The following is a 22,952-nucleotide window of genomic DNA, read 5'->3' as shown; positions in this document are numbered from 1 at the left end:
ATGTTTTTTTTTTTCTGGGATTGGTCAAGCCAGACAATTATACACACAGACGCGCATGCGCGCACACACACGCACACGCACACACACACACACACATACACCAGAAAAGTCCCATGTGCATACAATACACACATGTGCACATTCTGGCATGGGCAACCAACACAGGCTGAAACAGTAAGTGGACACACTGAAAGGTTTAACTAAGAATTAGATTTGAGTTAAGTCTACATTATCTTCTAATGAGTTAGGCCTCTGAAGTAGAGGGGTGCTCATTCGACTCAGAGGAATCAACCTCAACAAGGGAGAGGTTAAGAAAGAAAAATCAGGACACCAACCGACTCCGGGTCAGAGTACGCATCTCCAATAGCAATCCCTTTCAGGTGGATCTTGAACGGCCTCACGGGGTTGAGGGAATGGATGTAGTGTGCTATGGCCGGCACGTATTTTCCTGCGTAAGACTGAGAAGGACAGATGTTGAAATGACAGTCCCAAATTGATCCACACACAACCGCAAGGGCTGAACCTGACTGACAGACAGTGTTGCTGTCCACCTCTTCAGCTCACTTTGGAAATTCTGATAGCAAAGGATTTTACCTCGTATTTCTGTTCTCCTACCATGTGACATGTGAGCATTCTAATGTCCTTCCGAAACAAAATGACCTGGGGCACTGGACACAGTCCTACCATCTGCCAAGTGTCTCTTCCTAGGGTCTTCTATTTCAAGTTCTACTAAAGAAGCAGGGGGGAGGGGTGTGGGAGGGGGGGAAACACTGAAGCCTAAACCTAAGACTTAAAGATCTAAACAATGATGCAAAAAGTGGAAATCAGCATATGGTAAAGAAATAGACGAAGGGGCAAACAAAATAATATTTTTGGTCACAAATTCTCTTTGAACTTATCTGTGTGTTCCAGCCTTTTCTAGCACAGGATCCTTTTTCAAGGCAACTTATTTTGTGGACCATTTTCCTTCTAACAAACACGGTATTTCCACTTCTAGGCTATGTTAGAAAGTGCTATTATTGGCTCAGTTATACAGTTGTAAACTTTTGTATTACATACCATTTGGTTATTTGTGGGGAGGGGGTGTCAAAGGACTATTTGCAAAGATCAAGTCTCTCCTTCCACCACAGGGGTCCCAGAGATGAAACTTTAGGTGCTCAGACTTGGTCGAAAGCACGTGCTCCTGCTGAGCCCTCTCTCTAGCCTGCTCAGTAATATTTGAAAACACAGTTTTACTGACTCCACCACAAGTTGCCTTCTTGCCTTGTCCAGTCTATCCAGGTGTAAACCCCATAGGTTCAGAATGAAGCTACCAACCCCACATCTTCCTGCAACCTCCCTTGCAATTCACGTTAGCTCTATTCTGGATGCTGAGATTGGAAATCTTAGTACCATTCTTTGTATTTCTTTCCCTTGTACCCCTTAAATTGTCAGTGAGGTTTGTCATATCAAACGCATCTCAAGTACAGCGTCTCCTTCCATGTCTGCTTCCTTGTCCTACTCCAAGATGCCCTCGGACTACCTCCAGCCTGGGTTACTGCAGCAGCTTGGGTGCTGGTCTTCTTTAGCCCTCAGCCACAGCCACTCTGTTTTCCAGGTGCTGATCCAGCTAAAACACAAGCCAGACCATGCCAGTCCCTGTCATGCCATGCCACCTTCTTACTCGGTACTGGGAATGTTCCCTGCTGACACCCAGGCTGAGTAATTACTTGCTGGTAAATGAGTCACCCAGCCTTCAGTCAACAAGGGCTTCTGAGACAAGCCATCTGCCAAGGTCATCATGGTAGATACTCAGGGAGGGACACCAAAATGAATAAAGCACAAAAATGCCCATAGAAAGATCACAGTTACTTTTAAAGACACAATATGGAAACCATGTCTCCACCCCACCAGAGGAAATAGACGAGTCATAAATAATATTCCCAGGATGTGCACAATGACCAGTGCAAAACAGGCCCACACAAGCACACTCGGCATACGAATGACCAATCTCACACTACCTCTAATTCTCTTTCTCCATGGAAACTGGTACAAATACTAAAAATGTATGTACCGAGGGAGGGTATCTCTTGGGGTGTCTTCTTGTTACATTTGGCAAATGAAACTTATTCTCTCTGAGATGGAACACCACCCTTTCCATGGCTATGCAGTCAGTGGTGGTAAATTTATCCTAAAGCACTAGTACATGGAACCTTCCTGAGAATCAATGCGTGTGGGACGTAATTAAGTTAGAAAGGAAAAGAGACCCTACATACTTAATACCCATGCAAGATTTTGAGGTTCACCCATGAACCAAACTATGTCACTTACCCTAATACGAGTCCATTTACAATAACCCTCATTTTCCTGTATTTTTGCAACAATGAAATGAGGTCTGCTCATGATAATGGCAAACCTAGCTGGCGTTCTCCCCAGGGTCGGCCACTTCCACAGATCTCATTTCTTCTAGCAAATCACATTTGAGTCTATGGTCACTGTGTGACTCTCAGGGTGCCATGCTGGGACCTGTTTTTATCCACCCCATCCTTGCTAGTGAGGCCAGTCATGACAAACAGGACAAGGAGCTGGAAAATTCTACAGTCGCTTCTAAGACCACTGTGTTCTTCAATATTCACCCCACACTCGCTGTTCTAGCGGTGAGGACGGTTATCTCATCCTTTGTTTCTAATGACTGTCACACACTTCCTTGCTTTGTGTCAGTGTGACAGATCCTTCCTTGTCGTGTTCATTCATCATTCTCTTGGCTGCCACATGGTAGGCAATTATAGTCTTATTTTTATGGGAAATCAACACTTTATAGTGAGATTTCTATTACTTTTTACATTCCTTGTTGGGATATAGTTCTTTGTGTTTGCCAAAGCAGACGTTTTGTCCTGGAATTATTTATTTTCTCAGCTTAACTATTCACTGTTACAAATGCCTTGGAAGACAACAGATTGGCGAATCAAGTCTATTTTACTTCTCCTTCCTCCACTTCTGTATATATTTTAAATGGAATAAAACTTCGTATTGGGGGTGGGAGAGTGTCTGCCTTCAGGTTAGAAACAGGCTATGGTTGCTTGTATTATTACTTTGGACTTGAACATAAGAACACTTGCAGCCAGGCACAGTGGCGCACGCCTGTAATCCCAGCACTCAGGGAGGCAGAGGCATGTGGATCTCTGTGAGTTCGAGGCCAGCCTGGTCTACAAAATGAGTCCAGGACAGGCAGGGCTGTTGTGAAACCCTGTTTCAGAAAACAGAACAAAACAAAAACAAGAAACAAAGAAAGAAACAAAGAAAGAAAGAAAGAAAGAAAGAAAGAAAGAAAGACTTATGTCCTTAATGGTGACAGTAATGACCAAAACCAGAGCTCCAGTCACAAGTCTTCTCTGATGTCACTTGGTGCTCCCCAGTGTAGGAAGCAGCAGCCCAGCAAAGCCCTTGAGGGTCTGGAAATTAACACTACCCTTCCACACCCAGATCTCACACTTGTCTTATAAAAAGCTCAGAGCAACATCAAAGCCATTCTAAGAGGGAAAAAGGAAAAGTGCTGCTGGGAACAGGCACTTTCCGCTAGCATTTGGCAGTGACCTTCAGTAAGGAACTCAGCCAGATAAGCATACAAGTCTCACACCACAACCTTAGCAAAGTCAGTAATCAACACATCTGGATCGCAGTCTCGCTTTGGTAGTCCTCGCTGATATGTAAAGGAGCTGCGAGCTGCCAATTCTAGCACTGCTGTGTTTCCCCATGGTGACTGTAATCACAGTCACCTCCAGCAAGAAGGACCAGCGACTTCGAGCTGTGTTTGTTTGCATTTGCTTTATTTGCTGGGGCTCAAAGAAGCACTGAAGCTCTAATTCTTCTCCTATATCAGAAGCCTGGCAGAGTTCAGCTCTCCGTCTTTTATTTTGCCCATGAGAGAAGGGTCTTAACATCATAGCTGAATGTAGTTTTCATTCTTGGTCTGCAGTCCCTGTGAATACTTACATGATGTTAAGAACAGCTTCGTGGAAATCACGTGAAGTGATTGCTGTACTTGTTAAAAAAAAAAAAAAAAAAAAACAGTCTGTGGAGGATGTGGTGATTGCTTAATTATCCAGATGTGTAAATGACTCAATGTAATCCTGTGTTCACCTGAATCTCTCACTTCTTACGTGTTCCAACAGCATTCACAGCTGATTTACCATGCCCCTGCTACTCACGTACTTTTAACAGAGGGAGAAGATTTCATATTTAAAAGCAAGCTTCAATCAGCATCTTCTTCGTGGGGGTGGGTTAGACAAAAACTCTCTACTGGAAACAATGCCCCCTTTACATAACTACTACATGTATCTACAGTTTCTAGTGTTTAAGGCACATTTACCCATGTTTATTAAGTACAGCTTTTTAAAAAGTGCATTTGTATTCACTTGCTGCCTTGCTTCTATGCACAAATTTTGTGGCAAGACTTTCATAGCTTTATCAGTGACTATAAGCAATGGCTTTTCAAAGAGAGACAGCTGCCCTGGACATAGGTTCTTTATTCGGAGTTGGGCATAGTCTTCGGCTCTGCCTGGCAGAAAAGGTCAAGGGATCTGCAACCTCAGTGGTGGTGTATTGAGCACCCTAAGGGCCATCCTAAACACCCTGCCCTGCTCAGGGCATTTCCCCAGTCACTCAGCTGGCAAGATGCCTCTTTGAAGAATTCATGACTGGGCTGAGGGAACTCTGTGTCTCCAGAAGGGTGCAAGGTTGGCTGCCTAGAAGGAGTTGTGCGCATGTCCTGAGGCGCAGCTCCTCCCGTGCATCGGCTTTGGAACGGGCTCCTTTACCTATGGGAATAGCCCAGAAGATACAGGAAAGAGTTCTAGATATACATTGAAAACACAAAGAAAGACAAAAGTGGCCAACAAACCTAACGGAATAGTCCAGACAAGGTGAGGCCAACGCAACCTTGATTTCCTCTAGCCTTGAGGCAGTTGGGGTCTCACTGTAGCTCAACACCATTGAAGGGTGACGTCAAGCGGTCAGTGTGGAAAATAAGCAGGCAGTGTAGGCACCTCGGTGTTGTGGTAAGCTCCACAGTGTGGGCACCTTGGTGTTGTGGTAAGCGCCACAGCTTCCTAAACATTTCTAGACCATGCGTCATCTAACTTTGAGACTGCACGGCAGCAATTAAAAGTGAAGCTTTTAATAAGAGCGTGATATTATCAGCCATCCGTTTCTCCTGACTATGAGCTTAGGAAGAAAGCTGCAGAAGCTACAGGCATAGACACGGAGTGAGAACATGTTGATTTGCAGCCAACCAACTTCTAGTTACACCAGCCCAGCCCCATGCAAAGGTCCACACTGGCTTCCAAATGATAGACAATTCACTTTTAATACTGAGGGTGCGTCTTTAAAAAAAATGTCACCCACCAGTGACAGATACAGGAACACAGGATGCAACACCCCACCCCCCACCCCCCATCTTACTCTGACCTCAGAGCTGACTGGAGAAGCCCAGCTTGCTGCCAGGTGACTCAAGCAGATGAATAAACTCCTTTGTTTAAAATGGAGACTCCAGTTAATTTGACTTGTAAATAATGAGTATGAGCTAACCCGGGGTGGAGGTTGGGGGGTGGGAGGGCTAGGGGGAGGGTGGGAGAGTGGAGGATATTAGGAGGTGGTATTGGGGTAGGGGGGCAGACTCAAACCGAGGCCTTTGTGCTGAGTAGACAGAATTTAGATGGTTGAAGGTGCACAAGTGATTTACCTTTGAATTGCTGTCCCCACCCTGGACATCTCTAACCAGGTCCCAGTGTTGTGTCTAGACTTGTACTATCTGATCCAGCAGGACAGTTCACTCTAGACAAAGCTTATGAATTCGGTCTATGTGCTCACATTCTTCTCTGAGCAACTTGAGAATCAGTAAATATGTACTGATTTGATTTGGGTATCCTCTCTGAAAGCCGGAGGCCCAACTTGTAAACATTTCCATATGCCCTTGTTCGGCTCTCTGGGTTGCAGCTTAAACCTTGATTTTTATAATATTAAACTCATTAAACAGTCACAAATCCGTTTTCAATTCTAAAAGAAAATATTGGCAAGTGCAGATGGTTGTAATTGAAAATAGACGTTTGTCATGGACTGCAGAGCTAAGCCAGCTTGAATACTATCTAATAAAATGCAGCAAGTTCCATGGCCAAGACAGAATTGCATTCCAAGGACCTCCAGTCCTTATATCACTTGAAACTTCCATTTGTGCTATAAAACTTTATGATCAAAGCTAAGTCTTTGTGATTAAAACTAGGTCTTGGCCAGAAAGACAGACATGGAAGAGCTGGGAGCCTCATCTCACCCATATAGAGTTATAACCCTAGAGAGCTGAAGGAAATAGGAAAGGGGGTGTCAACTCCCTTCCAGGAGAAGAGGGTCAACTCTGAGGGAGCAGGGAGAGAGTTTCTGGAGATGATTTGGTTTCCAGAAAGCACCTCTCCAGGCAACAATATATAGCCCACAGCCAATGTCAGCATTCCAATCTTCAGCCCTGGAGTCTCATCAGTGAGTTCTGGTTTTGGCTTTCCCACTATTTAAGTGGATTGGTTTTGTAAGGCCTAAGTCTTGGTCACCTGATGGCTGCTGTGCGTTCCAATGTGAGCAAACATTTTCATGATAAAACACATGACCTCGGTGCTCCAGAAGCTATCTTCTAGCCCCCTAATTCAGTGGCTTCAAGAGTAACAAGGCTGATGGAAGCCAACACAGAATGATTCTTGGCCTATCACTAGCATGGTTCTCCTTCTCCATCTCACATGGCACTTCATCACTTGGCATGTCAGTGTTTGTGAGTCACCTAGTATAAATACCTTGTGTTGGGTCAGCACTTTTCTTAATCCAAACGTTAAGTGTGTTAAGAGAAAAATACACTGGGGTGTACTTTACCTGATCCTTTCTAATGAGCAGTGATGATCCTGATAGACAGGGAAGACATGTGGAGAAGTAAACCTGAGCGTGAGGTGGCCAAGGAGAAAGGAACAAGTGAGAGTAGGAGGCTAGGCGGAGGACGGCAGGCTGCAGAGTCGCGGGGGGGGGGGGGGGCATTCAGGTTGGAGGAAGGGACAGCACCAGGGAGATGGGAAGTAGCTGATAGCTGAGGAGAAACCCCACTGATAGATTTATTGTGCCCAATAACAGCCTTTCACGGAGCCACTCTAAAACACCCACTTAGTGAATGCTTAACGCTGCCAAAGAAAAAAATGAAGGGGGCTTCACTTTTGTGTGCTGGGCTGAGCCCTCGGTCTATTGGATGGTAATGACGTCAATGAAGTAGTCAGACACCATGTTCCCGGTAGAATTTTTCCATGAAGATAAAGGGTCCCCACTGAACTTACAGGCTCGGCCTGTATTTGCTCCTCGATTTAGCTATGGCTACAAATCTACTTGTAAAGAGACCCCACTCGTTTCTGCTGTGGGGAAGTGATGCCCAGTTTTAAGCACACACTCTGCCATTTTGGAAGCGTCCTCATTTCTAAAACCACCCACAGCATTGAGTCTTTGCCTGGACTGGTACATCCATCCATCCATGCTCAAAGAGCAACAGGCAGTTCTCCCTTCATCCTGCCATCTGCCTGTGTTCCAGGTAGGGCTGTCACTGGCTTAGAGGATAACACTTAGAAAGAAAGTTAATCGCCGGAATTAATCACAGTGTGCTTCTTTTTGAAGTATATTTTTTCCTGCCTCAGGGAGGGTGATTTACGGACACATTTCTTTCTCTTTGGAGAAAATTAATTCCAGTTGGTGTTCTGGGCCGAGATGAAGAGAAGAAAAGGAAGAGAGGAGAGGATTCTTTCTCCCTTGTCCTTCACACCCGCAGGGACCTACACTACTCTCCCCGGGATGCCATGCCAGCTGGGTGTGTGTAGATCCTCACACATTCTGATATGCATAAAACAAATCAACCAGACTTATAGTATCATCTTCAAAGCTCCTTCATCTATTAGGCAAAACAAATGCTTTTTTAAATGCATTTGGTTAGAAATAAAGCACAGTGGTAGAGGGCTGGCTTAACATGCTCAAAGCCCTGGGTTAGTTCTTTGGAAACACGTGTGCACACATGCGAACACAAACACACACACATGCATGCATGCACAGCCATAATAACTCAACAGAACAGACAATGCTATAGACCATTGATGAGCAAGCAGAGAGTCTCTGAACACCTCCAACCCAGTCTACATGCCAAGGGCCGTGGGCTTTGCTCGCTAATGGAGGAGGCATCAGTACTGGATGCCCACCACATTCAGTCACTATTTTAAATACCGAAGGAGGCTCATCTAATTAAACACTCAAACGGTGCTATGTAATAGGTACTACTATCACTTCCAGATGCTCTTAGACCAGTGCCAGCGCTCTGAACAGTTGCTGCAGACCCTTTGGGCAGGCTGCTTTCATTCCTGGCACATAGGTAAAGGATGCTCTACCCCACACAGGTGCAACAAAAAAAGTAGAACTTTTTTTAATGTATCCATTATTTTTCAAGGCTGAATCTACAAATTGGTAGTGTTGTTTGTTGTGACTTCCTAAGGAACAAGTGCACATGCAGAAAAGGGAGGCCTTTCAATCAACCACTTGGTGAAAGGCTGGAGCGAGGCAGGGAGGGTTGCCATTATGTTCGAACTGCAGAGACATAGGGATGCTGTAAGGGTGAGTCTGGGAGACCGCTGCTGAACTTTTACAAAACAAAGCAAAACAGCCATGGGGATTGATTTCAAAACTAACTCCTGTGACTTGGCGAGGTTAATGTCTGGCCCAGAGCCATACAGTGAGACCCAGCTCTCCAATTCTCAACCCTCAAATTCCTCTACTCCACTCCAGATCTCAAATTATCAACCCAGGACTCTGCTCTCCCTTGTGGCCTTAGAAGACGAACAAAATAGAATGTGTGCAACTGGAGAAGTGGGGCATCGCTACTTAGCATTATTCTTTCTGAACAAGGAAAAAAAAAGTGATTTCTAGAGCAGGCATGTGCATCTGTAGCCTGAGGGTTGCATGTGGCCAAATATAGAATCATAAGCATACTTAACACATGAGAGTTCGTGTTTGCTTTTTTGTTTGTTTGTTTCTGTAACTCGGTGGCAGGGTTCGCAACTGTGAATTCTGGGGAGGATGTGGTGTCAAAGTGTCAAAAGGTTGGTATATCTACTGTGCTCCTCTGAAGCTGAGGCCACACAGTTACCACCCCCATGCCTCCAGGCCCTTGCTACCCTCCCTCTCACCGTCCTCTGTCTCACAGAAGGCACAGGCTTCTTTACACATCCTGGCAGCAAAGAAGATAAAAAGAAAAAGGTTTCTTTTCCGACACACATTTGGAAATGACACGCATAAAACCACAAGGCACAAATAAAACAGACAAGTCAAAAATTTTGCTCCAGGATTTGGCAGCTTTGCTGAGCACCATGGTTCACAGCATCGCCACATTACTTGCTAGACAAGGAATGACACACTGCGTACGTAGACCTGTCTCCTGCTAGACGGGGAAACGTGTGACTCCCGGGGTTACTATGAAATGAGAAGGCTGTAACTTCCTGCTCCTCTTCCAGTGTGCCTCTGAAAATGCTCAGCAGGCAAGGGACAGGAGGAAATGTCACCAATAGAGCAACTAAATGCAACTTGATAGTGAGCAGCTGAGTATTAAAGAAACAGTATACACCACTAAGCCAGTTTAGAAAGAGGGGGGGAAACAGGCTCAAGAAATTCCTTGTTCCATGAACTTGCCCTTCCCTAGGAATTTAGCCTGTTTTCGTCTTTCAGTCCCTTCATGTGCACATCTGTGGACCACTTGCCCGGCATCCTTCCAGCTCTTCCGCTGGCACCATCACTTGGACCTTCCTGTGAAGATCACTCATTCCAGGCTGTCAGGATGGCTGCCCCTGCATGATCCTTCCTCCCAAGAGAATTGGGGTAGGCCCTCGACTGTGGTCTTTATTCTATCTCTATAGCCCACATTATTGGTCCCAAACAGGATGGTACTGAAAGAAACTCCCCAGAGATTCACTAACATGGGTAGACTTATTGGTGAGTTAGTTATGCACCAGGGAGGAATGCAGGGGCTGTTCAATATGAAAAATGAATATGCCTGAGGATGAGCTGAGTCAAGATCCAGGGACAGACCAACAGAGCGTGAGATGCTAAGCCCTAATGAAGGCTTTGTGTTGGCTATGGTAATGGCGGAGTATTTCTGAAGTCATTCAGGGTCTAAGGTGGGATTGTGCGCAGGAGGAAAACGATGCTGCTTGGAGCCTTGGCCCTAAGTGTAGGAGAAGACACACACAGATGTTAGTGGAGGGGAGAAATGGAGTAGCCTGTGGTAGAGATCCGAGTTACATGACTCAGCCAGGCACAAGGCCCATCATCCTAGCAGCAACAAGCACTCTTCGTGCTCCAGACCTAGCTGTCAATGCCCCTCCCCACTGAAATGAACCAAAGTCCCTAGAAATGACCGATTCCAGGACTAGGGCAAGGAGTGGACAGGGTGCTTCAGAGGCCAATACTTGTGAGAAAAGGGAAGCGCCCGGAAATTACCAAACACTGCAAAAGATACAAGAGCCAGCTTGAAGGGCCTTTCACAGAGCAGAATTAGAACAAGCATCCAAAACCAAAGCGGTTGATTTTGATAGATCAGGTAGAAATATCAATGCTTGGGGTCCACCCCGATATACATGAACATAGAGAGGATGGAGGGGATGAGCTCTGTAGGAGGATGCAGGGTGATAGCCATACAGACACAGACAAGAACAAGGCCATTTTATAATAGACCCGTCTCATCAATTGGTTTAAAGTTGTTGGGACCGACTCAGGTAAAGAGTTGTTCGTGTGGTTTTAGATTGCTTAGGAGTTACAAACGGGAGCGGGAGTGCTGAAGCACTGGAGGCTAGCCGATGCCATCTTAACCTCGTGATCGAGTTTGCTATCACCCTAGCAGCAAAGCGCCACGGGATGGTGCCTAGTGGGCAGCCTGCGTGGCATTCTCAAGGTGGAATCCTCCCTGACGCTGACCGCTCAGGAGAGTAAGACAAGTCTGGAACGTGGAGTGTAGCATAGACGCCTGGTTCCCACTCAGAATCACTCATATAAATGAAAGGAGAGGGATACTGGACCATATTCACCCGCTGCCACCCATCCCGATACATGAACCTTCACAGATCTTAGATCAGAACCTCGTCACAGATGATATTCAGGATAACGATAAAGCCCAGATTAGCACCATACATAAACGTCTATGCATATGTTTGCTATAGTGTCGCTATATAGTTCAGTCCTCTTGCTATTCGAGGCACACAAGAAAAGAAGACATCAACTCACCTCCCCCGTGACGTAAAAGTCATTCTTCGCATACTCGGGGAACAACTGGAAGAACTGAATCAGCGCGCTGCGGAAGAGAGAACAGAAGAGATTGATTGAGAAAGTGAGTCAGAGTGGCCCGGGTACCACACCTCACCAGCAGGGGGCATGCTCCCCGACGGGAAGGAGAGAGCGTTGTGCTGTGCGCCCCTTCCCGATATGTGGTTTTCCATCTGGAGAGGGTAATATTACATTCCACGTGGATGGCTAGACAAAGCAAAGAGGTCGGCTGACACTGCCATACACCGGAGTACGGGCACAGGACATCAACTATGGCAACTTATTAAACCTGTAGCTGCCACTTAGGGTCACCTCGCTGCCGAGGGGTCCTCCATGGTGCCAGCTTCCATGTACTGCCTGCCAATTTCCATTTAAACCTTGGGACATTTAAACCATTAGGCCCGCTGTGTGGAGAGGAAATAGGAAGTTCAGTTGCTTATCAGCACACTCTAAAAGAGCTTCCCTAATGCCAGTGCTTTAATAAGAACACCAAAGCAGTGAAAAGGGGGAGAGAGAGGAAAAGACTGAAGGAGGAAAAATAGCCAGAACCGTAAGCTAGGCTCAAATAGATTGAAATGGCCTGGTGGGAGTTTCACAATCAGTAAGAAAAGACTAGCTGACTTTTAAAGATCTTTACCAAAGTCACTTTAAAAAGAAGACCTCTCCTCCCAAAAAAGAACAAACAACAACAACAAAAACCCTGCATGAAACTCAGGCACTCTAGGAATGCCTTGACCTGGGTTGCAAGGCCTGAGAGCCAGGAGGGGCTGAGGTCCCAGCTTCCTGCTGAGGGACTAAAAGCCATGAGCCTTCCAGGGAAGATGAAAGGCAAGGAGGCTCCGCAAAGCCTGGAGTGGGAGAGGGTTCAAGGGTCACAAAGAGAAAACCTCGGTCATTGTGACCACCATGATCCCTGTTAGAGCTAATTTTCAAAGGCTCCATAAAAATTCGCTGTGAGACACTGCTGTGAGCTTCGTGCATTCTCTATTTTTTGTTTTTTGTTTTTTGTTTTTTTTTTTTATAGTGGCTTTTGGGAACTAAATTTGGGAGGCTTGCATGTTGATAGTTTCCACGTTAGGGCTGGCAGTGAGCTGACTTTAGAACCAGGGTAAAAATAGGAGCTCATTCTCCACCGTCCCTGCAGCAACCTTCAGGCTGAAACACTTCCCTTCCTCTCTTCCGGCTTGTTGGAAGGCAACCGGCTCATTCAGTACAGCAAAGTTCAAGTCTCCCGCTCTGACTTATAGCTTACTTCCTTGGTGTTTGATGGGGAAGCCTTCGGGTTAAAAGATTTAGCAAGTAAAAAGTCAAGGTGTCTAATTAAAATTGAAATTCAGATAAATAATAAGTAATGCTTTAGTATAAGTCATCCATAGATTGTGTAGCACATAGTGTGTGTGTGTGTGTGTGTGTGTGTGTGTGTGTGTGTGTGTAGTCACAGGTCTGTGTTGGCTATCTTTTTCATTGCTTTTCACCTTTGAATGATACTAATATATAAAGAAATATTCATTGTGTATCTGACTTTCTATTTAACTGGGAATTTTGTGCCAGATCTGGCAACCTAAATCGAAGGAGATAATCTCCCATATTACTTATGCCTCGAAAGTGCCAATGTAGCTGAGGTTTCTGAAGCAAACGCTCACTCAAAGGACCTATTCCTGTTTTAAACTCACAGTTATGGTCTTTCGGTGGAGGTAAATGGTTCTTTTTTTTTTTTTCAAGACAGGGGTTCTCTGTGTAGCCTTGGCTGTCCTGGATTCACTTTGTAGAGCAGGCTAGCCTCGAACTCACAAAGATCTGTCTGCCTCTGCCTCCCAAGTGCTGGGATTAAAGTATTGTGCCACTGCACCCAGCAGTAAATGGTTCTTACCAGCAGTAAATTATGAAAGTAGTAAATTCAGTAGCCAGAGCCACAGACTCCTTGCTCGTTTAACTGTACTTAGGCCAAGTACTGTTCCAATGGCATGGTGAGATTCTGCTTAAAATAAAATCAAAGCTGCACATAATGTTAGTGTGTGTGACACACAAACATCTGTGTGGTTTATTCGGTTACGATTTGTTGCCGGGCACAGAAACCCTGCATCATCAGGTGCCTCTAGTGTACATTCCTGCTGGAACTGTGCCAAGGACTTCCTCGATCAACAGAATTTTAGTGAAAGGCTATTTTGGTCACAGAACCCCACATTGTTGAAAGAAGGAGTGGCTGGGAGGACATTGCTCCTCAGGTGACTCCTTGGGAAGATCCTTCGGTGGATGTAGGGCAAGGACAGAATGATGGTGGGCAACAGAGGCAGTGGCTGTGAGAGAATCTAGCTGGTTCTGGTAGGAGAGGGAGCAACATGAGCTCCAAGAGACACTGACGGGGCCTCAAGACTCAGAGCAGGAAGGCCTTGCCAGAGCTGCACTGCTGGGGCTTAGCCCCAAGGCCCAGAGGTGAAACTTTTGGGGAGGTGATGAGCTCACAAGAGCTCTGACTTCAAGAACGAGTTGATCCACATGAAGATTTGCAGCTATGGGCTATTGGAAGATGAAAACCTCAGAAGGCAGGCGGGGGGGGGGGGAGGGAGTGGGGGGTGGGGGTCATTGGAAGAAGTCTGTTACCAACATGTCTCTTTGAAAGGGCAAAATTTGCCTTGGCCTCTTCCTCTTTCTCATCTTGACTTCCCTGCCGGCTGTCCTAAGGTGAGAGCAGCTTTGTGCCACTTCTATTCAGCTCCTAGAAAGTAACCCTAGGACCTCTACCAGCCTGTGAGCTCTGGGAGGGGAGGGGCTATGTGCTGCTCGCTTCTATGTCACCAGCTCCAGGAATGTATCCGGTGATCAAGGGAGATGGGGGACAGCAGCATCAGCCAAGAAATCCACCACATCAGAGTGAGCAAACTGACCACATCTCATTCACATCCTTCTAAATGGAGAGAGGCTCGGCAGCATCCTCTATAGTCTGTGTCTGAACGTGAGTGAAAACGTTTCTGAACACAAAGGAAGCCAGTAGGAAACACGGATGCTAAATGGCTCTTTAGGAGGCCATTTCTTCCAGGCCAGGTACCGTCCACAGAAAAATAGAATCCCATCTTGGGGAAAGGGTGGGGGATAGTTAGGGGGCTTTCAAAGGGAGAAGAAAGATCTGCTCTTTAAACGCCCCCGGTAGCCCATTTACTAGCTCCAAAGCAACCTTCTTATTGCAAACACCCATCTGGCAAGCTGGAGAGAAGAATGCCGTCACAAAAGGAAACGAATAGTGTAAACTGTAGAGGCAACAGCTGAAATCAGTTTTCTGCACTACTCTTGATTAGCTATTTTCCAGTTCTAAGAGCCTGAAGCAAAGGGAACCGAAACAGCTATAAACAACGGCTGCTTTGAAATACGTCCTCTTTCTATGTCATGCAAGAGGAGATGGACCACATGTCAGCAGTAAACATCCACACACAGGGTCAACTGCTAGCTGGAACCATCCTTGCTTCCAGCTTAGGGGGTGGAGTGCTTTGCCAAAACTCTGGCTTGCAAAGGGTGAACACATTTCTTTAATAGAGAGCCTCCACCCTAGGGGGCGTTTGCTAGTTAAACAATGCAAGCCAGAGATGGTTGTAGCAGGGCTGGGGATGGCGGCGTGTGTGTGTGTGTGTGTGTGTGTGTGTGTGTGTGTGTGTGTGTGTGTGTGTGTGTGTGTGTGTGCGTGTGCGTGTGTGTAAGTGTCCAAGCAGGAGAACACACAGTGTAAGTGGTGGGTGGTGGTGGGTACTTGAGTGAGCTTCTGAGGGCAGGTGCCCCAGTCCAGCCTACGCAGGGAGAAAGACACTGAAGTGGGAAGCCTAAAGAGGTCCCTCGGGAAGGATCTGCTAATACATCCCAAGGAACCCCTGGGCACAGAGGCACAAGAACCAGGTATCCCTGATGGAGACTGAACAAGATCGCTACAATCTTGAGATGTGGGAAATTAGAGAACAGCCATAGTCTTTTCTGGGTCAGCATCAGGAAAGAAAGAGATGTCCTTGGCAGGAAATAAAGACCAGGAAGACAGCGAAAGCTCTGTCCCTTGGCCCTCTGTCTGATGTGCCTGGGAGAAAGAAAAGTAAATGGGATGCCTTTGTCCCTGATCTTTGTCTCCCCTTAGAGTCTTGCGAGGTGACAGGTTTGCTCACGGAGTAATCAGCAGGGTGAGTAGGCAGGTGAATCTGGCCACTAGGACTCTTCTGGCAGCTTCTCCTGATGCAGCGAAGGGTGCTCAGGGGTCCAGAAAGCATTCAGACTGGTTCTCTACTAGCAATTTATAGCTTGGGAAAAAAATTTTTGACCAAATTGGAAAGGTCAACTTAGTTTTTTAAAACATACTAAAAATAGATGTAAAGAATGCAAGAAAATGAAAGGAAAATTTATGTGTATATTTTAACGAAGCTTACAACTTTATATCCCTCCCTCTGCTTTTTTTTTTTTTTTTTTTTTTTAAACGTGAAAGACAAATTTTGTAAGATGAACAAGGAGGAGAAAGACTGTTTTCAGCCTAGAAAGGTCTTGGTGAAGCTACAGAGTAAAATACACATGTAAAGGCACACACACACAAAGATTGGGGGAAGAAAGACAGCTACCTGGAAAAGATGTTATCTCCTGGCAATCACAGAGCTAAATGGAATTTTTGTTTTGTTTTGTTTTGTTGTTTTTCGAGACAGGGTCTCTCTGGGTAGCACTGGCTGTCCTGGACTCACTTTGTAGACCAGGCTGGCCTCGAACTCACAGCGATCTGCCTGCCTCTGCCTCCCGGGTGCTGGGATTAAAGGCGTGTGCCACCATGCCTAGCTCTAAATGGAATTTTAGAAACCACCAGAAACTTCTAGGACATCTGGGTGGATGGCTTCAGAGGGACTCTTTGGTTGAAAATGTGTGCTGTATGTCACTGTACGATTTCATAGGATATTGTTGCGAAACAACTGGTTACATGTGTGACTTTAGCTGTGTTTATTTTGCCTGCTGACCAAGGAAACAACAGTCAACCATGACAAGGTAAGAAAGAGCAGAAGAAACTGTATATGTGTGCTTGTGCTCAGACACACACACACACACACACACACACACACAAAAGGGGGAGTTCCGCAAAGTTTTACAAGTTGGGCAATAAAGACCAATCAGTAGTGTCTCTAGCACTGGGAGGCTTTTCCTAGTGCCACAGTGCATGACATACCTGTACAAGTTTTGGGCTATGTCATCCTCATTGGTGGAGTATCCCTGGACACTGTCAGTGAAGCTGAAGCCCGTGCCCACCTTAGAGGGAAAGACATGAAAAGAAGCATACTGACTCCTGTTCCTTGAGGACTTTCAGCTACACCCCACACTAGGAGGTGGCCTCACTGATCTAAAAACCACACCTCTGACTTCAGATGGCTGCCATCATTCGGCCTCCTTTTCCAAGGGAAGGGACACCAGTTGGAGGCTTTTTTTTTTTTTTTTTTTTTTTTTTTTTTTTTTTAATTATCTGTGAGTCTACATGAAAGATGAGGAATCTGTTATTAAGCAACAATCTGAGAGACAGGGAGCCCACCCCATCAGTATCAACCCACCCACCCCTTATCCCAATGGTGATAATTCAATGCTGTTTAGGACGGGATGGGGAGGGAGGGTCCCACAATGTAGCCTAAGCTAGCCTACAGTGCCTAGATGTAGCTCAGGCTGGCCTTGAACTCACTACTCTATGGCCCCAACCTCCAAATGGGATTATAGATGTGCTCTGCTACACCTGGCTGCTCACTTTATAGATTAAATCTTAATACAAAAGGAAAAAATGTAAGTCTATATTTTAGAAAATATACGGTAATATATTGCTTATTCGTGAGGACAACTTCAGAGTTTGGTCTTGTAAGTCCATCATAGGGAGGGCTCTCGCAAACCTAGAGGGCATAGTCCACCAAACGCTGGAGGCGTGAGTGCGATAACATGCTATGCTACTGAATACAGCAAGTGCTTGGTGTATCTAAACACAAATGGTTGGAAGGACGGAGGAAAACACAGCAAGGCTGTCTCAGTTCCCTGACAGCCCTTATAGAAACATCATTGGGTCTGTGGCCTGCTGTCGGCCAGGATGCCGTCATGCAGCCATGACTACACACAGTAAGAAGAAAGGGGACAGGAGGCCAGCACTGATGTTTTGTGGTACCCCGTGGCTCTTACCGGATTATCAACATAAAGCATGGAAAAGGTAGTGGTCCAAGGGAAGTCTCTGGCGCGAACTGTCAAAATAGAAGATGGGGCTGAGTTCTAACCAAACAGCCCAAGCAAGGCATCCTTGCTCTGGATGCCAGCATACCCCGCTGAGCTCTCACCATCCCTGGGACAGCACCCATCACCTTCACCCATTCTCTTCTGTACTTTTGCCAAACACGGGAGTATCTATAGCTAAGACCGAAGCATGGCAAGAAAACCCCATGAAGAACTGACATGGAAATGCCCATCTGTCCTGTCCTAGAAAGGATCCCTACACTCAGCTTCTTAGTCTCTTTTCCTCCTCCGCAGTGCTGAAGAAAACATCAACCCCACCAAAGCTGGCACAAAAAAAACTTTTACAGCGAGTCACAAACTCATTTCACACTCTGAATGCTGACCCAGGGAAATCGAAGTATTTTCCCAGTGAGACAGGAATGAAGTCCGCCCTGAGATACAGCCAGAGGCTCTTTCTCCGGCCCTTCCTCCACCTCAGTGTCATCCACAGCATTTTGATTTCAAGGCATCGGCTCACTTAAGTGACAGACTCATAAAGCATTCTATTCCCATGGATAATGAGGGATATAATTCCACCATTAGGCCTGTGCAAGAGGGCTCACCCAAATAGTAATAAATACCAACTGTTGTTGCAAGCCAAGAATGCTTGAGTCAGCAGCCCAGCGGGCAGCGGCAGCTTGCAGAAAGCAGCCTTAGACCCTTTCACCCAGGGTTGCAGGAGAAAGCAAGCCAGGCAGGACACGCATCCTGGGGCTCCTCCTTCTGGACAGACGTTGCTACAAAGTTGTGTTTCTGTGATCTGGGGCTATTAAGCGACTCCTGACTCCTGGCGGCTCTTGTGTTTTATTCTATCTAGTTTTTTTAGAGCAGGTTCTGCTGGCTGACTCATGGGAAGGGAGCTAAAGCATCACTTACCAGTCATGTTGCTTGTGATAACATAAGGCCCATGTTCTACAAAGAGTCCAAACATGGATGAACCACCAGGACCACCCTGAAGCCACAGGACCACCGGGGCTTCCTCAGGTTGTACCTGCAGGGAACAGAGAAGCCAGTGAGCAGTAACGCCCCAAGGCTGCTGAATATACCCAAATGCGTGGAGCCTCTGTCTTATCCACATCCTTGGCAACATTCTAGAATGTCTCTGTCCCCAAGACCCTATTCTACTATATTAAAAAAAAAAAAAAAAGGTCAGTTACCTTCTACTATTTGGGATTTGTATGTCTCCCACATGCTGGCGTCTTTCTGTGCAATTGGCAGCACCTTGCCATCTGCACAGTCCATCCACCAAGCATAGTAAAGGGAACCAAATAACTTCTGCTTCTTCCTAGTTGGCCCAACCCCTCACACAAAGACAGATGTCACTGAAGTCCAGGTAGCTGGGCTCCCCTCCCAGACACAGCGAGGAAGCTGTAGTGAGAGGTTAGACTAACTTATAAGGGCGCCATCGGGAGCTGCAGTCAGGGATATGAGTCTAAGTACATAGGGATGTGGCTTTCCTGTCCTTTCAGATCTGACATGGACATGTTCTGGGCCTTTTCTGAGAAAGCTCTTGGGGACAGCTCCAGTCTACAGAATAGCCTTACCATGAGGGGCTACCCCCAGACCCATGCCCAAATGCCAAGTCATCAAATGACATAGCAAACGCCCTTGGAACAATCAGACACAATAAACGTAATTGGCTGTTAAAACTGAAGAGAGAGTGGAGAAAGTGCTGAAGCCCACGGTGAGGCTGGGCTTTTGACCCTCAAGCCTGTAGCCACAGTCAACTCAGTCCAAATGGGTGAGGGACAGATACCTACGCCAAACTCTCCTGATGTAAGCCCAGGCTTTGCTTGTCCCCTAGCTGAGTAACTCTGGGTAAGACGCATTGCCACCATTGTCTACAATGTGTTGTGGAGGAGGAATCTCTTTCTGTAAAACCTGGCGAGTGGCTGTGAATAGTGTTCTGCAGCTGCTGGTACAGCGATGAAGGACCAGCACTAAGATCTGCAGTCAATGTATCTACAAATAAAAGAGTAGGAGAGTGCTCTGCTGGGTGGCTTTTCTTTCATCCTTTGGGCCTAATTTTCATTCCTGTATTGTCCCGCCTCAAACGTTAAAGTACCACAAACAAATCTGGAGGGGGCGGGGCCTCTCTGTCAAGTCAAAGCAGAGAACCCCCCCCCCCCCCCCCCAAAAAAAAACGAGAGCAATGTATCAGCCGCTGGGAGTGGAACCTAGGACCAAGAGGCTCTGGCTCTACGTGACTACCAAGTAGCTATGGTGGCCTGGCCCTCTGTTTCCTCCAGCCTCAGTTTCTTCACTTGCCCCGTGGCAGCAATACAAGCCTTACTGAAGGCTCTGTTGAAGACTATGTGGAGTGATGCCGTGTGCCCTGCCCCCCTACCCTCCCATCCCCACTGCCCCACTCCCCACCCCCCACACACCCTCCGCCAGCCACTGTGTGCTCTGCTTAGACATGTGAGTGAACCTCTCTGCGGAGCCTGTCACTCACAGGAACCCCACCCCTCTATACTTTTATTTACCCCAGTAGTGAGAGTAAACGCCACACAACAAGGGGTAGGAAAACCAGGGCAATGGGAAGGAAGTCATCTTTGTCCTTTACAGCTTCCTGGGGTGCTGGGGTACACTGACTTCAGGATACTCAACTCTCGGGGTCTGTTTGTTTATGTACTCCAGTGGACCAATGGTCACATATTAAGATAATGTGGAAATCTCTTTAAAAATGACTTCCGCCTCAGCTGAAGCCACAGGCAATTGCATTTCCACCTAAGCCCCGCCCTGCTTGCAGTACCACCCTCAGCTTTCCTCAGAAGGGCTAAGGACTTGCCAGGTGACAGGGAGCCTGCCTTTTTAGTCTCCTAGGCAACTAATTGCCACTGCTCTCTTTTCTCCCCGCCTTTTTGTGACCTGGTGGGGTTAAGTTTATCTCTAGACTCTCAGGAAAATAGCCTGGTCCTGAGAGGCCACACTACAGGACAAGTCAAACAGCAATGTGCCTAACAGGCTTCTTATGGAACTATGAAGCACAGCACCCAGCATTCTTGGAATGCCGGACTACTAAGGGCTAGAAGGCCTCCAACCTTGGGTGGCCTGCCTCCTCGGTGCTCAGAAGGCCTTGAAGCAGCCTGTTTTTAAAGAAAAGGCCACTACGGGTCTTTCTACCTTCATGAGCCAAGCAGCCTAAATTGGGTGTTGGGATGTGAAAGTGCTTTTCAATGCTGTGTACCCAAGAATGGGTCATAGCATGCTTGTGTGATGAAGTGTGACATCACAGCCATAATAGACCATACTTGTTATGGCCACACCAATGACATAAAGTTTTACAGATAGTCCTCTGGGACACATCCAGCTCTCACCTGTGAGGCAAGGCCCTTCTCCCAGGAAAGAGAAATCCATGATGGCATACTGAACAGAACCACACCTCAAATTTGGGGTCCAGTGAAATCAGAACCTTCTGCTTATTAGTTGCAGGTAGGACCGAATTCAGAACTTGGAAAATATTAATCACACTAAAGCTTTGATTCAAGATATTTAGTTCTCCCCCCTCAAAGGTTTAATTTTCCTCAATACATTTTATATTTCAAATAGAGTACTTCTGTTGAAATCATATTACATATTATCTATCTATCTATCTATCTATCTATCTATCTATCTATCTGCACAGCATGCTTATGGAGGTCAATTAACAAATTTTGGTAGTTGGTTCTCTCCTGCCATGTTGGTCTCAGAGAGGCCAAACTCAGGTCCTGAGGTTTGGTGGTGTCCGTGCTTACACGCCAAACCATCTCTCAGAATTAGAATATATAATCTGAACTAAGAATTTGTAAAGTTTATTTTCAAAATCCCCTTCTCAGTCTTACTCACTAAAGTTGATCATGGGGACATCTGAAGACTCTTCTCTCTGCCCATGCAATATGCATGCTCATCTTATGGACAGTCCATATGCCGTACATACAGTGAAATGACAAGATCTTGCTGTTTCTGTGGTCATTGGACCACAGGTTGTGGGAGTCTTTCCACAGCAGTAAGCTATCACCCTCGTGCTGTGGCATACACCCAGCACAGTGTGCAAATTCACCTAAAAGCACCCACTGCCTACTCTCTCAAGGTGTGGGTTAGATCCTACTGATGGCCAATAGCAATGCCCACTGGTAAAGAGTGTGAATATGAAAGCCACACAGCCAGGACTGGAGGTCCTCTGATGCTATTTTACGGCTGTGTGCCCTTTGGCAAATTCTTTAATTGCTCTGTGACTCGGTGCCCTCTGCCTGGAAACATGGGTTGGTATGCATATGTGAGCAGCGGTACAGTCCTAACACTTCATTCAGGTGATGTCTGGGGTATCTTTTTAAGTGTCCATTCTGGTTAGGTTTTTTGATGGGTGGGAAGACAGATAAGTGTAGCTACACATATGGACAGATGGGCAGAGAACTGAGACTGAGCCTGAGATGGGCAGACATGACTGAGGACTCAAAGGCTAGGCTTTTGAGGTGGTTATTTAAATGTCTTGGGATGAACCTCTAAGATGAGTAATCCACTGGTAAAGAGTTATCTATTTGATCATTAAAAAAAAAGAGAGAGAGAGACCTTCTATAAATGAGTCATGGGCCTGGGTACTAACTACTGAAAGAGCTGCTGCTGAAAGGAAAAGGCAGCAATGAAATACGAAGAGCAGAGGACTCCTGGATTTGTGGGATTCTTCGATAGCACCAAAAGATGGCTGACACGTGGAAGATGGGTCCTCCCCACCCCCACCCCGAGAAGCTGAGCCTTGCACTGAAGAATGAGAAACAACTGTAACAGCATGGTGTTAAAAGTCACGTGGCAAGGCCATGGCTAGGCAAGTGAGGAGAGGACGTTGCTAGTTTGTCAGCCTGGACTACACGGAGATACCCTGTCACGACTAAGGAGGAGGGATGAAGGGGGGGGGGGAGAGAAGGAGGGAGGGAGGGAAAGGAAGGAGAAAAAGAAGGAAAAGGAAAGAAAGAAAAAGGAAAGAACAAGATCCTTTATCTATTGCCCTCTCAGTTCCTATGGCGACCCCTGGTGGCCAGTCACAAACTTGGCCACTCCTTCCTCAGGGTTTCTTGCAAGGAGGTACTTTTTATATTCTGTCCAATCGACTTTCTATACTAGCACACCCCAGTACTTACTACCAATGATGGTCAAAGAAAATGATCCTGTGCCTTCATGGATTGGCACTTGAAGGAAGCAAAATGCATGAAATCTAAGCTGGCCCTGACCTGGCCCATCTCTTTCCAAGTAGTGACACAATAGCTGTGCTCCCAGATATTTCAACCATATCTCCAGCCAGACCAGACCCCAGCTCTACAGCCATAGACAGGTAGCAAGACACAGTAGACAAAATTCCTATTTGTACATTACACATATTGCTGAAA

At 46.4% G+C, this 22,952-nt stretch overlaps 1 protein-coding gene across 2 annotated transcripts in view; it reads right to left on the bottom strand.

Annotated features, from left to right (window-relative positions):
• Positions 1 to 22,952, bottom strand: part of Cpvl (carboxypeptidase vitellogenic like) — a 99,832-nt gene that overhangs the window by 62,506 nt on the left and 14,374 nt on the right. For both annotated transcript variants that reach the window (XM_051151601.1, XM_051151602.1), the window contains exons 3-7: positions 18,466 to 18,580; positions 17,503 to 17,561; positions 16,520 to 16,599; positions 11,308 to 11,374; positions 336 to 458 (exon numbers count right to left, since the gene is read on the bottom strand). In XM_051151601.1, the coding sequence (XP_051007558.1) occupies positions 336 to 458; positions 11,308 to 11,374; positions 16,520 to 16,599; positions 17,503 to 17,561; positions 18,466 to 18,580 (444 nt within the window). The remainder of the gene's footprint in view (positions 1 to 335; positions 459 to 11,307; positions 11,375 to 16,519; positions 16,600 to 17,502; positions 17,562 to 18,465; positions 18,581 to 22,952) is intronic.

Source organism: Acomys russatus, chromosome 10, assembly GCF_903995435.1.
Source record: "Acomys russatus chromosome 10, mAcoRus1.1, whole genome shotgun sequence".
Classification (NCBI taxonomy): domain Eukaryota; kingdom Metazoa; phylum Chordata; class Mammalia; order Rodentia; family Muridae; genus Acomys; species Acomys russatus.
The sequence above is the reverse complement of the archived record's forward strand: the minus strand, read 5'-3'. Positions and strand labels throughout refer to the sequence as shown.